Source organism: Equus przewalskii, chromosome 21, assembly GCF_037783145.1.
Source record: "Equus przewalskii isolate Varuska chromosome 21, EquPr2, whole genome shotgun sequence".
Lineage (NCBI taxonomy): Eukaryota > Metazoa > Chordata > Mammalia > Perissodactyla > Equidae > Equus > Equus przewalskii.
Window position 1 is genome coordinate 4,877,142 of NC_091851.1, and position 14,621 is coordinate 4,891,762.

A 14,621-nucleotide genomic window follows, 5' to 3' on the forward strand; every position below is an offset into this window, starting at 1 on the left:
TTTATTCTATTTTTTTCTTTCTGTTTTTAAGTCTTCCTTTTTTTTTCTTCTTACTTATTAACCTGGTTACTACGGAGATCATGACATCAGTAATCTTGACTAAGCTTAATGGTCTTGAGGCCACATCCAGGTTTGGATACTTCCTTGGAAGAGGTTCCACCCCAGTGAACAGCCCCAGCCTGAGGCCCGAGGCTTGAGGGCTCCAAGCTGCCTGTCTGAAGGCGGCGCCGTGCGGGCCAGACGGAGGGCAAACTGTGCTTCCTTGGCCTGGGGCAGCCTGGTGAGAAGGAAGGCCGCTTCTCCCGACAAGCAGTGCTTCAGCGCCCAAGGCCTAGGGAATCCTTTGCCTCTGATGAACACAAATGCCATTTCCCTTCAGACTTGGTGAGTGTGTAAACAATGATAGTAACTAAACTCAGATGGCTTTATGAAAATTACTGAATTTTGGAAGACTTTTAATCCGCCTGACCTCGATTTGAATGTAAAACCTGTCTAGGTTCTTGGGGTTTTTTTTCCCCTAATCTTTCACATCTTCAAAGACAGCATATCCTATCTTTTTTTAAATTAGAATTTATTAACAAGATTCAACATCTAAAAGCGTCCATGAAAAGATCTAAAAATTGCTTATAATACCTTATAATATATGCATTTATTGACATAAAATCAATTCATAATGAACGGAGCAATGTTTTTATAATTCTTCTCTGGGCCAGAGGAGCGAGCCAGCCTCACAAGGGCCCTTCTTGGCCTCCAGTCCGTGTGTACAATCATGCGCCACATCACGACATTTCGGTCAACAACGGACCACAGATACAGCAGTGGTCCCATAAAATTAGTACCATACAGCCTCAGTGTGTGGTAGTCTATACCACCTAGGTTTGTGTAAGTACTCTTAGGATGCTGGTACAATGATGAAACTGCCTAACGACGCGTTTCTCAGAACATATCCTTGTCACTAAGCAACGCGTGACTGTATATTACTGTTATCATCATAGGGGGGTACGATCTTATATTAACAGAAGAATTTCATTCTTTCCAAGTCCCTGTTGACTCATTACCCCTCCCGGCCCCTCAGGCATCAACCAGGGGACACCAGCCACTGGGCAGACAGGCCACAGGAGAACAAGCAGGTCTGTTCTCTGCTTTTCGTTTCAAGGCAGATAGCAGGCTGCAAGGTTTTTGAGTACCAAAAGTCAGAGTTGATGCCTCAAACAACAGATTTCGGAAGAACACTTTGCGATAGCAGAGTCTGTTATCCCAAGACCAGAAGGAGGAGGAAAGTCAGAGGGAAAGTAAGAGGCCTCTCCTGGCCTCTGGTTAAAGCCATGAACATAGAAGGAAAGGGCAGGGTCCCCACAGACGTTCTGGAGAACTTAGGAGTAGAGGATTCTGTGCCTCATGGAGATGGCCCTGCCATCTGTCCTGAGGAGGGTGCACTTGGCTGAGGGGGGGCGCCAGGGCAAGAGAGAAGATGAGGTAGGTCATGAGCTTCCCAAAGCTCCAAGAGGTATAGGAGGGAGGGGGAGAGAAAGAGCATGCTCCAGCGATGGGACGCCGGACGCACAGTGTTCTTAAGGCTACGAAGAGAGAATGCTTCCACTGCAAAAAGGGAGGGCTGGCTAGAGACCTAGATGGCAAAATAAGGGCCGGCTGAGGACAAGCCGAGGTTCTGAAACCCAGTGGATGCCTGTGAAGACGGGCACTACCTGAGCACCAGACAACTGTTCCCCCAACCGCGTCCCTGCCCTCCTGAGGCCATGACACTCACACGACTGCAGAGGACAGGGATGTCTTCTCCAGCCAAAAAATAAAAGACAGACAATTGCTGAAAGGACTCCTTTACATGTTAAACAGTTATATCCACCTGGAATGGAGGGAGGTTATTTTTGCCCCAGCAGGTGGAATGGAGGCTCAAGCAGAGACTCAGTTGAGTTAGAGGAAAATGGGAGACTCTGCCATTCTGCACACTTGATTATCTGTCTTATAAATCTGTATCTGACAATTTAAAAGAAAGAGTTCTCTGCACGCGGACGGTGTAGTCAGATAAGGCCACACACTGCAAAGAGAAATCGTCTTTCTACAGTCAGAATTACAAGTTCTCATTTTCAAATTCTAAAATGTTATGCTTTTTGATTAAAGAGATAGTGGCTTTACCTTTGACCTAGCAAAACCGTTTCTAGGAATTTACTGAAAGCAAATCATTATGGATGTGCTCAAAAATGGTAAGAATGGGCATTGTAGCATTGTTTATAATGAAAAAAATTTGGATAAAGTCTTAAATGACCAGCATTAGGAACTGGCTACAAACAGCAGCGGTGAATCCTGGCATCTGGCGTCAGCACGCTGCTGTGCAGAGCCTCAGCCTACAGCTGTGTGGCCTCGGGCAAGCTGATGTCACAGAGGACATCTGAGGCATGAAGACAATGGATGCTGCATTCCAAAGGAGTTCCTCTTGTAAAAATGTCAAAGCAGGTGGGCAAGCACCAGTTAAATGACTTTTAAACCCCTCATTCACAATCAAGATATGAAAGGATTATTTTAGAAGAATGGATGTAAGAGAGGATTTTTCTGGGTGTTTCCTCAGTGAGGACTGTTGATGTGCTTTGGGCCACATGCCACTCCACTCCTAAGAGGAGAGGTGGGGGTTGTCTCGTCTTCCACTTCAAGTTATAAGAAAAGGGTTCAGGGGGCCTCAGAGACCCTCACCTGAGTCCCACAGCTGGTGGACACAGTGGACTGGTGTGTGATTCCTGCCCAAGAAATCTAAAAGACACGACAGTCAGGCCAGCTGCCGCTGGGTGAGCTGAAGGGAAAGCGGCCTGCGCTGGCAGAGTCCCAAGCCACACAGGCATGAGCTTTCATTATATGTTCTTCCTGTAGGACCACCCCCTGGGGTAAACAAGACCAGGCTGCATGCACAGCTGGAGGGCGTACTGCCTGCATTATGGGGGTGCAGGTGGCAGGCCCCCAGTGACAGGCACCTCTGAAGAAGCTCCACACATGGGCCAAGAGAAGAGGGGTCTGGCCAACCCAGCAGGAGTCATCCATGAGAGTAGAGATCGAGTGCAGACATGCCCACCCCCCAAACGCTCCCCAATCCTGACCTCAATTTCAGAAGGACCAGAAATACGGCTAAATAATAAGAAGAAACTAACTAATGGGCTTTAAAAAAAAACAGCTAAATAAGCGAAACGGATGCTAAATAAGTGGGGGGCAGGGCGAGTTAGAGAGCGAGAAAGCCCCCTCCCTTCCCCCGCTGCCGGCTTCAGCAGTGGGAGGGGATCCAACCTTTGGGTGAAAATTGAGTTTTGATTATTACACGGAATGAAACTGGACATTTTGTGGAATTAAGACCATGTTTTTGTGATTTGGAGTGACCCACACAAATTTAATTACCTAAAATGGACCAGAAAAGTCACAGGACTTGCCCACTTCCCATGCGGGTGCAAGAGAAAGCCTGGCCACACCGAACATATTTACAGGGTGTCGGGAGACAGAAATCAAGTGACTTCCTTATTATTCCCATTAGTCTTGCCGGCTTAGCGTTCAGTTACATAATCGAACCTCTCCTGACCTCAGTTTCCCCCACTGCAAAATGGGGAAAATGACACACAGCCTCTGTGAGAACGCAGCGAGACGATCCCCGAAAGCTCCTAACAGCGCGCAGCCCAGAGAAGGCGCTCAGCGAGGCGAGGGACTGCCGGCGGAGAGACAGCGCAGCCCTGCGCACGCACCGGGGGACACTCGGGGACACAAACACGTTCCTGAGGACCTAGGAGAAACGGGGCGATTCAAACCTCCCTTCCCATGACGCCAGGGTTAACTGCATATTTTTTTCACAGAAAATAATCTAGAAATAAAAACACCGAAATATTAACAAAGGTCATCTAGAGATAGACGATTACAGTTTTTTAATTTTCTCTATTGTTTTTTCCTAAAAGTTCTGCCATAAATATGTACTGCTTTTGTAACAATGTATTTTTTTTAGTCAAGGGGAAAAGATGTAACTTCCCTAGGCAGCATCTGCAGCTCTAATTGTCCCCTTTGTCATTTTATATCCCCAGCTACTTTAAAATACACAAAGCACAGCCTCCTGTTGGCGCTGCCATGCTTTTCCTCCCTGAAGGCAGATTCTGAAGAAGCCACTTCGCTGCAAAGGCCAGTTCCTGCCCGGGGAGCTCAGGTCCACCCAGGAGCCTGGCTTGGCTGCAGCCTTCCGGAGCCGCAGCAGCAGGCAGCTGATGTATCCCGAGGCACTTCTGGACCTCCATGGCATTCATTACCCCGGCTCTGTAGGGAACAGAATGCATTTTTTTTCCTCCTACTGGGTTGTTTTGAGAACCCCATCAGCATCCAAGAAAGCCTCAGGATTTTTTTTTTTCTGTTGGGAGCTGCGGCGGCTTTTTTTAAGAGCAATAACACTACTAAAGGTGGACCGAAACAAAGGACATGCTGGTGGCTTTAAAAAACAGGAAGTCCTCCATTTCACTGCTGTGGTTTCCATGGGCATTTTCTCTGTTGCAGGAGCCCTCCTAAGTGTCTGTGCAGGCCCACGGGAGGCTGATGAGCCAGACGGGGCGAGGCAGGGAAGGTAAGAGCAGGAGAGATTGCAGTTTGGAAAAATCTCTCCTTTTAAAAGAACTGAAGCTTTTACTAGTGGTGTGCTGTCAAATATGCGTATGCAGCTCTCTCCGAGTGGTGGGAAAGCTCCCTCCTGATACTGAAGGAACAGTAAGGCACGCCCCTGCCCATCCATGGCCTTGAGTCGGCCAGCACTTCACCACTTACTAGCCAGAATGCTGGGTCTGATCTAAGAGGGAGACAAGGTAAAATGGTGCAGTCACTTTGGAAAATAGTTTGGCACTTGCTCAAAATGTTAAACATAGAGTTACCATATGCCAGCAATTCTACTCCTAGATATATACACCCAAGAGACATGAAAACATATATCCACATAAAAACCTGTGAACAAATGTTCATAGCAACATCATTCCCAGGAGCCAAATAGTGGAAACAACTCAAAAGTCCAGCAACTGATGAATGGCTCAATAAAATGTAGTATATCCATACAATAGAATATTATTCAACAATAAAAAGGAATCAAGTGCTGATACATGCTACAACATGGATGATCCTTGAAAATGTGCTAAGTGAAAGAAGCCAGTCACAAAATACCAAATATTGTATGATTCCCTCTAAACAACATGTCCAGAATAGGCAAATCCACGGAGACAGAAAGTAAATTAGTGGTTATCTAGGGCTGGGGGTGGGAGGACAGGGAGTGACTGCTAACAGGTTCCTTTTGGGGGGACAAAAATGTTCTAACTCTGTGAATATACTAAAACCAATAAATTGTACAACTTAAACTGGTGAGTTGTACGGTATGTGATTTATATCTCAATAAAGATGTTGAAAAGAGAGAGAGAGGGGAGGGGAGAGATTGAAAGAGAGAGGTAATCGTCCTACAATATTTATTCTAGAAAATGAGGATAAGATGTAGGATTGCTTTTTGACAATACCGAGATGTTAAGAACTAACTTTACTTTTCACAATTTCTTCTCTTATCACACTCTAAAGACGTCATTTTGCCACTCTATCAAAGCCCAATTTCTTTTTTTTTTTTTTAAGATTTTATTATTTCCTTTTTCTCCCCAAAGCCCCCCGGTACATAGTTGTATATTCTTCGTTGTGGGTTCTTCTAGTTGTGGCATGTGGGACGCTGCCTCAGCGTGGTTTGATGAGCAGTGCCATGTCCGTGCCCAGGATTCGAACCAGCGAAACACTGGGCCGCCTGCAGCGGAGCGCGCGAACTTAACCACTCGGCCACGGGGCCAGCCCCAAAGCCCGATTTCTAAACAACGTCCAGGGCTTGTCAATCACCTCATCAGTGCACATCCTGTCCATCCCTCACCTCCCAAGTAAACCTCCAGCCACTCATCCTGGGCATTTACTCGAGCACTTTCTATAAGAATACTGTGAAGCCACACATAACGTGGAACTGCATCTTGAGAAATTTATAACGAAACCTGCACATGGGATTACAATATTTTTCCTCCTTTACCAGCAATTTCAAAAGGTTTATAACAACAAACTGATGCAACAGAGAGAGAAGTGCAGACAGCCTGGATCAGATGGTGTCCAAAAACTGACCCTGGCACACCTACTGGGACCCATATGTCTGCTCCTCCCCAGCCAAGCCCAGCCAGGGTCAGGCTGGCACTGGATCAAACCCCACAGTGGAGGACTCAGCCAAGAGGAAAACCCAAACTGCTCTGGGGGAAAGCCAATTGCCTGTGGGTCACTTTTTGATGAGGTAGCTGGTGCCAAAACTCTAGGAGATTCCAAAAGGTCTCTGTCAAGCCATCTTCCTTTTCTGTGGTTTGTTTTTCCTATAATGACTCATGATATCAGCACTTCAGTGTTTTAGATAAGAGAGTATATATGTAGTGGTTGAAGGTAGAGATTTGGCAGCCAACTGCCTGGGTGTGAAGCTCTGTCAGTGAATTAGCCCTTGGACAAGTCATTTACCCTCCCTCCCAGCAAGCCTGTTTTCTTTAGGTTCATTGAGGTTGACAATAGCAGTAACTATTTACAAGGGCTGATGTGAGGGTTAAATGAGATAATTCATGGGGAAGCCTTTAGCAAGAGCTCATACATGTCAGCAGCAGTAGTTGTTATTACTCTGTAGCCTTCCTAAGAGGGAGGAATTATGATGATAATGAGAATAAACCACTGATTTATAAGTCATTCTGAAGAATGTATACATATTATGTATATACCGAACTAGGTAGTGTTCAGAGAACTGGGAAAAAATGACCACAGAACTTGTATTCTTTGTTTGGAGGAAAAAAAAAGAGCTCATGAAGGAGTTTATATAAATTTATTCTAAGAATCTCAGAGAAAAGGGTTCACCATAAATAGGAAGAAATGCATTTACCATAGGTAGTATAAATACAGAGAAAATGGCTGAGAAATGACTTGAAAAAGCAAACTTGACTCATGGCAGTGATTGAAAGTGGGTTAATTTCATTTCAGGAAAATATCGCCATAGTCACATTAATAATGACCAGTGTATATAGGATGCTGAAAAGTATGGGTTTGCACTTCCAGAAACCCTGACCAAGGAGATGCTAAAGAGCTGATTTTAACACACATACACACACGTACCACAAGTACAACCACCAAGGGAAGTCTAACCATGGGCAGTGAGAGTGTCCAGGTTTAAGGAAAGGGGCTGGGAAACAATGAAGCTGGGAAAATCCAGCAGGTGCTGGGAGAATAATGCAATTTCCTAGGGCAGCAGATGTACAAGTGAAACAGTATCCAGTAACAGTCCATCAGATGGTAATTATAGCTGGACTGGGGAAGAACAGCCGAGATGAAAAGGGACAATTCAAAGGGTAACTGAATGCCAGTGAGTGACATCTTCCTGAGAGATCACATACCAGGAAAAAGCAGGCCAGCACTTAGCTCTTAGAAGAGGGGTTAAATAAACCGTCATTTTTCCTTGCAGAAGCACAAAGGGAAAGTGAAGGCCTCAAAGAATTCATTAGTTGAGATTTAAACAGACCATCACTAATAAACAACCTCTCCCCCAAAATAACAACAGGCGCAGATAGAAAGTAAGATTCCTCAGGAAAAATGATGAATTGATTTTGTCCCAAAAAATTCTGAAAAAGAGAGAGAGACGTGAGTCCACACTATAATTCTGTGAACACTATAAACCAAGAGGAAGCACTGAAATGAATGGTGGGAGCAGTTATTGAGACTGAAGAAAGGGCAGGAGCTGTTGACGTTCAAAGCAGACTTTCTGGTGTTTAATATGACAAATAAGAGTCACTTTAAATCCTAGCTTTCAAAGGAAATGGTGCCTTGGACCAAACACATTCCCTCCCAAGGGATTCCGCAGGATGGGTCTAACCCAGTGTGGCTGGGTTTCCTCCCGAGTCTGGCTTTCACCGTAGGGGGCTGTGCAGGCCTCTGCCATCCTGGTTTAGTAGCCCGAGCAGTCCCACAGTAAGACTGCCACTAGACTGTAGGCTCCTTGAGGGCAGGGACAGTGTCACAGTCATCTCTGAATCCCTGGAGTGGGGCAGGAAGGAAAAAAACAGGTTTGCACATAGAACCATCTCAAAGTAAGTATGGGTCAACTTGCTCCATAGTCTTTAAATAATATGGTCATTCAATTCATTCAGCCAAATTTTGAGTGTTTTCCTGATCATATCTCTCATGAAAGTGAGCCATGCTGATTCATTTATTAAATGGATTCATTTATTAAAAATTTTCCATCAGAATAATTCTCAGAATATAAATGCACAGGCCAACATGGCCGTTTCAAGCTAAGAAACGAGTCTTCCAGGTCCATCCCACGTGGAGTATGGTCAGGAAAAAGCCCTCGCTCTTATCCATGAAGCTATACTGGTTGACGGTGGAGATATTATGATGAATCTTTGGGGCCTAAGTCCATAAAGTGTGATGAAAATCATTTACATGTTTTCCAGGTCCTTTCTTATGACCTGATATGGGGCAGGCTGTCAATTAATAGAAACGATAGGGAAGGTATTGTGGCAGGGACACCTACCATCCAAACCAGGCAGAAACTACCAGGGCCTTGGGGTGGGGAGGGGGCATATTTCCCTGCCATGCGGTGATGAATTTCAATCACTGCTGGCTGGTGCCAGATTCAAATTGGCAACCCACTGAGATGAAACGCTTCCTATCCCATTCCTCATGCCTGGAGTGATCTGTTGCCTTGAAGACTGGCTTCCTACGTGAAAGCGAGGGAACGGATGGTCACTCTGAGATAGCTTAAATACGATAAAAGGTATGAAAGGCAAGTGCCCAGCAAGAGAAATGTGTGGACATGGTGAGTGAGCTGAGGAGCCTATCTAAAGCTCCATGCAAAGGGGGGATGCAAAACTAAAAGAGAGAAAAAAAGGAATTCATTTAGTAATATCAATCATTCAACTTCATTCAGTTCAAGGGCTGCGATACTATTCGCTCTGCCAAGATGTCAGTGTACCTAGGACTCTAGAAATTACTCCTAAGAAGATTCATATTTGGCTCACCTTGTCTCAGATAATCAGCCTAAAACATTAAATTCATCTAAAATGGTAAAAAGAAAAAATAATTAAAAATAATAAAATGTAGCATTTTAACTTTTGACCATCCAGGCCACCCCATGTGGAGTATGCTCTTGATCAAACTTTTAAGATTTCTAAAATTTTTACTAAATCTTGTTTACTAAATATAAATCTTTACTAAAACCTTCTCAAGAATGAGCACAACAAGTGGCAGGAAAAGCGTTTCTTAAAAAGTACCAGAATTCGCCAATACCACAAACACTACAGCACAGCAGCAGGTACCCTGCCGCAGCCCCACCCATCGGGTAAGGGGTTGTCTTCCTGGACTAGGGATTTAAATAATCCATCCTCTGTTACATCTTGAAGTAAGCCGGGGCTCTGGAGGGACATAGCACACGGAGATGACCACGGGAAAGGTTATTAAATGTAAGCAATGATTTCAACTCATACCAACCTGGGAAGTAATGATAGGATTGTTTTAAATGAAACAAAATGTTTTCTCTGGCTTTCTCCCCACCTGGAGCTCCAGCTCACCTCAACATTGTCCAACTCTGAAGATCCCCAGGGGTGGCGGGGTGGGGGGTGAGAGATGCTCCTGGTGTTCAGAAAAACAGTGCTCTTTGATATCCACATGACAGCTCCGCACTCCTGTCCCCTCCAGCCCCACCACAAATGCCACCAGAGGACTGACTGAAGGCACCGGAGCACGGGCGGCCACTGACGGGTGAGGGCTTCTCCTGGCTCCAGTGGCTGCCAAAGGGCAGCATCTCTCCTCTTACCCTGATCTGACACAGAAGCTGGACCCACATACTTAGCACCCACGGCACCTTCTCTCCCGGGATCAGCATGACTCTACATAGGCTGTGTTTCAGTGACAGACATAGATGAAGCCACCCTCCCTGACCCCAACACACTATCTCTGTGCCATTCACGTGGGTCTTGGCTCTCGTTCCAAATGAGTCCATTTCCAGGATCTCCACAGGCAAACAGAGCACCTGGTGGCCATCCCAAGGGTACTCCAGGGGGCGCGGCACCCTTGTCTCTAGAGTGGACAGAGCGGGAGCTGCCATGCTGTGAGCCCTGCTACCCACGAACACACCTGTGACCCCGGATGAAATGATATGCATTGGGGATTACTTCCAAATGAGAAGGGAGGAAGGGAAGGGGAAATGGACAGGTGTGTAGAAGATCCTGAACGAAAGAGTTGAACATTGTTGAAGCTGAGAGCCGAGTGTGCGGGAGCTTCAGTGCTCTTCAACATGCGGCCCGAGAGAGGTGCCATCTGCAGACTGTCACTGCTCTGTGAAGAGGTGAGTAGAGCAACTGAGAGAAGCATTCAGAAGCTTTTATAGCCAGTGGACAGAGTCATTCAATGTCTGCTAAATTTAGTAATTTTGAATTTTGTCTGTCTTTGTTTTTTAACCTAATTGTTTTAGGAATTCACTTTTCACAAAACTGTCAGTCTATGATGGATTATGTATTAAAAGACAAGGCTCCTCAGCACCGACAGAATGACAAACTGCTTTACATGATTCTCTTTACTTTTGCATATGCTTGATATTTTCCACAGTAAAGAGCCGAGGTGGGGGGAGAATTGCTATTTGTTTTTGGTCTCTACTCAAAAATTTAGAACTTATCAGAAAATAAACACAAATTTATTTTTTTATTTTACAAATATGTAGATAAATGTAAGACTTACAGTAAGCAGCAGGCTCTAGGACAGGTCCTGGTGTAGGTGGGAGCTGGGGTGGCAGACGATGCGCTTCCCGCGGCACTCAGCTCGGCGTGAGTCGTTTATCGGAGCACTGTATCTAGCTCCAACCAGCAACTTTTTGGCTAAATGTTTGGAGAGTTTAAACTTTCCACTTTCCTCTTTTCTCTCTCACAAAGGACAAATGTCAGCCCACTGAGGGATTTTTTTCAACCTATTTAAGTGGAAGTGTATACAAACACTACAAGCCTACATGTGAGTCAACTGGACAAAATCACAGTTTTCCAGTTGCTACTGAACTGTGTGTCCATATACACGTACATTTCCACTTAAAGTGAAATCTAGCTTCCATTTTGATCTCTTTTCCTGTTCTGGTAGGTAGAGCATCCAGGGGCCATTCATTTTAAGGTCAAAAGTCCTTGCCATCCCAGGACAGAGAATATGTTCCAATCATCCTGACTCCCCTCAGAGGAGTTAGCAAGCCAGCTGAGGACTTGGGACCCAAACATCTCAAATGCAGCCAGCTTTATTTTCTCCAACACCTTTGTCTGAATCTTGAATGACCACTTTTGCCTTGAAAGTAAAACATCAATGGAAAGGGGGAATCTGCTTTTGAGGAAAGAGAAAGAAAAAAGAAGGTTTTTTTGACTCCAGAGGTTGACTCCAGGCCACTTGTCCTGAGACACAGCAGCACAGGAAGGCGTCCCCAGGGCTCTGGCACCCGAGAGATCACACCGCTTCTGTTTTAGGCTTACTGTGAAATAACCACCTGAGGGAAAGGGCTGCAGGGGAGCCTCCGCAGGGCGCCCCTGTAAGGGCATGAGCGCGAGGCTCCCTGTAATTAAGAAGCAGCCTGCTCCCTCGAAGACAGTGCTGCCACCCCATCTGCCACGCCCGCAAGAGCTGGCACCGCGCCTCCCTGCCTGCTGCCGCCCGGCTACCCACCGGCTCCTTGGAGACCGCCTTTGATGGAGCATTGATGCCAAGCTTTTCCAGGGGATAGACAATCTGTCGTCGTGGTCGCACGGGAACCAAGCAATGAAGGGCGGATGTCAGGGAGTGGGCGTAGGAGCTCTGGAACTGAAAGACAGCAATCTCTATTTTAGGGGAGAGAACGTCAGAGCGCGCAGCAGCACAGATGCCTGCATGCAGCTTTACAAATACAAAATTCTGAACTCGGCCAGACCGGGAGAGGGGAAAAATCAGCAAATAAACAAACATACTCTTTGAGCAGAGGAATGAATTGTAGATAATGCCTGACACTAATGAAGATAATTAGGAGAGTAATTACATTACTATCTCTGTGGGAATGACAGATAAACAAGTGGTTTGGTTTATGGGATTTTTCAGTACGAGTATTTTCCCCAGGAGGATATTCTTCTCCATAGTGATCATGAATCAGCTTGATTTGACCCCATTAAGCTGTGTTATCTGCGTCCTGTTAACCTTTGTGTGTTTGGCACAAGCTGCTTTAAGACAGTGCATAGATAAAAATGTCATCTGAGGGGCAACTGAGTGCAGACGTGAAAATCCTTCTGTCTGTGAAAGTCACAGCTACTTCAACTGGACCTCTGTTGATAAAATAAGTGTTTTAAAACAAAAGGATGAAACTCGAAAGTGGGGGTGGGGTGGGGGAATTGGATCGTATTATTTTGACTTATATTAATACTAAATTATGAGCTGGATTTATGCTTACTGAAATGGAGTATGATAAATCATGTTTTAGGAGAATGCTTTAAATATTAATTTTACTCAATTTTTAAAACTTGGCACAGAAAATTGAACACAGTGATCTTCATTTCTTTCACATTTATGAAATTGTAGGGGTTTTGATGAAACCAACTCAGGATATATTTCAACCGTTTAAACCTTAAGAGCTAAACTTTGAAACCAAAATTTTTAATATATTTATTGAATTTAAGCTGGAAAGCAAAGAAAGCAAAACGGATCTGTGGGCGTAATTTGATAAAAAGATGGTTTACATATGACTTATTTGCTGTTCTTAAAATAGCCCCTGGGCATTTCTAAGAGCTTCTAAAAGGCATTTCTAAAATCTTTTGCCATTGAACTTCACATCCTGATTTTACACACTGAAAGACAGAACCCAGGAAATCCTAGCCAGAGCTCTGTTTTATGCCTGGACGACCTCTCAGGATGCGCTCTGACTGGAGGGTGTGGAGAAAACCACCCTCATTATGTGAGCCAAAAGCTCACTCTTATTACAATAAACCAAAGATTTATAGCAGAATTTGGAAATTCTTATCTAAATTATTTGGTACTGCTTCTTACACTTGTTTAGATGAGTATGTGTAAATCAACTGGAAAGGCAGACTGAGAAGAAATTTGTTTCCAAATCTGTTTCTATATCCTACATAAAATAGTGCATAACATATTCCAAATTCTAGAATTGAGGAAAATATGTAACATTTGATGAAATGTCCGAGATATTATTTTTTATTATGGATGCAAAAGGACATTCTACCAACTTGGCACATGCAGGCAACATCATGAATAAAAACTAAGAATTTAATATCACATCCTGAAGGTCACCAAATTGGCACTTGGCCAAATGCAAAGTAAAAAGAAATTGTGCAGGACCAGGATTTTCAGCAAAACAGTTACCTTCCCATCTCATTAAGTTCAAATCTTGGGCATTCACACTGCTGCATTTTGATAGGAAAAAAATGGTCACTAGCACATATTCTGCATCTTGCTAAAAATATTTTCCATGCATTTTCTTCTTTCTTCCCCATTTCCCCTGTACATCTCCAAAAGGCTTTTGTTAAATAAGATTCATTGGTAAAATTGCTGTTATGTGTATGTACTAATATACTTTAGAGTGGTTTTAAGTTTAATAATAAGATCATTTTAAAAATCTACTTAGCTCACTTGTGGTAACTAGGAAGAAATGTGACAATGTCAAAGACCCCAGGCAGAGCATGGGAAAGTTTTCAATCATGAATGGGATCTGATCGGACAACTTCTACCCAGCCTAGTGGTTGGCTCTCATCACCCCGCGAGTCTACATCAAGCTAAGGAGCAAGGCTGTCAGTGACAGAGGGTCCAACTTGCAGGAAATGACACCCTAGGAATGCAACTTGAAGAGGTCCTTGCCTGTGGAACAACCAAGACACTGTATATGAGTGTGTGTGTGTGAGGCAGATGTGTGTGACTCTTCTAGGCATTTGGAACACAGCTTTGAGCAAGACAGAAAAACACCTCTGCTTACATGGCAAAATATATAATTTTAGCTGGTGAAAGTGCTATGAAGAAGACTAAAGCAGGACAAATGAAAGCAAGACGAAGAGCTTGCTATTTCTGCATGCACATTACATAACGTATGCGTGTTAGATATGTGTTTACTGCAAAAGTATTACTTACTTAAGTATATCAAGTATTATGCAGAGTGACATAGGTCTTTTTTTTTTTTTTTTTTAAAGATTTTATTTTTTCCTTTTTCTCCCCAAAGCCCCCGGTACATAGTTGTATATTCTTCGTTGTGGGTTCTTCTAGTTGTGGTATGTGGGACGCTGCCTCAGCGTGGTTTGATGAGCAGCGCCATGTCCGCGCCCAGGATTCGAACCAATGAAACACTGGGCCGCCTGCAGCGGAGCGCGCGAACTTAACCGCTGGGCCACGGGGCCAGCCCCCACCATAGGTCTTTACTGCACAAAGGTTACACGAGGATCACGTATCTCCACTTTTTACCCATCACTTTTATGTGGATGGTTATAGTACTTACTTGGAACGCCATGACTGCACACCAATCTTAGAGGGTTGAACTCATTTATTCTATGGGTTCACTACTAAAATGTTCTTTGCTTGAA

The 14,621-nt window shown here is 44.4% G+C and overlaps 1 protein-coding gene across 6 annotated transcripts in view; it reads right to left on the reverse strand.

Annotated features, from left to right (window-relative positions):
- Positions 1-14,621, reverse strand: part of CFAP61 (cilia and flagella associated protein 61) — a 294,720-nt gene that overhangs the window by 142,253 nt on the left and 137,846 nt on the right. For 4 of the 6 annotated variants that reach the window (XR_011530921.1, XM_070588742.1, XM_070588743.1 and 1 more), the window contains one exon: positions 11,740-11,874. Coding sequence is in view for 5 of the 6 variants with exons in the window: in XM_070588742.1 (XP_070444843.1) it covers positions 11,740-11,874 (135 nt within the window). In the remaining variant the exon portion in view is untranslated. Of the gene's footprint in view, positions 1-7,934; positions 8,083-11,256; positions 11,401-11,739; positions 11,875-14,621 lie in introns of those variants that run through there. The other 2 variants (XM_070588745.1, XM_070588746.1) reach the window with 2 other exon arrangements.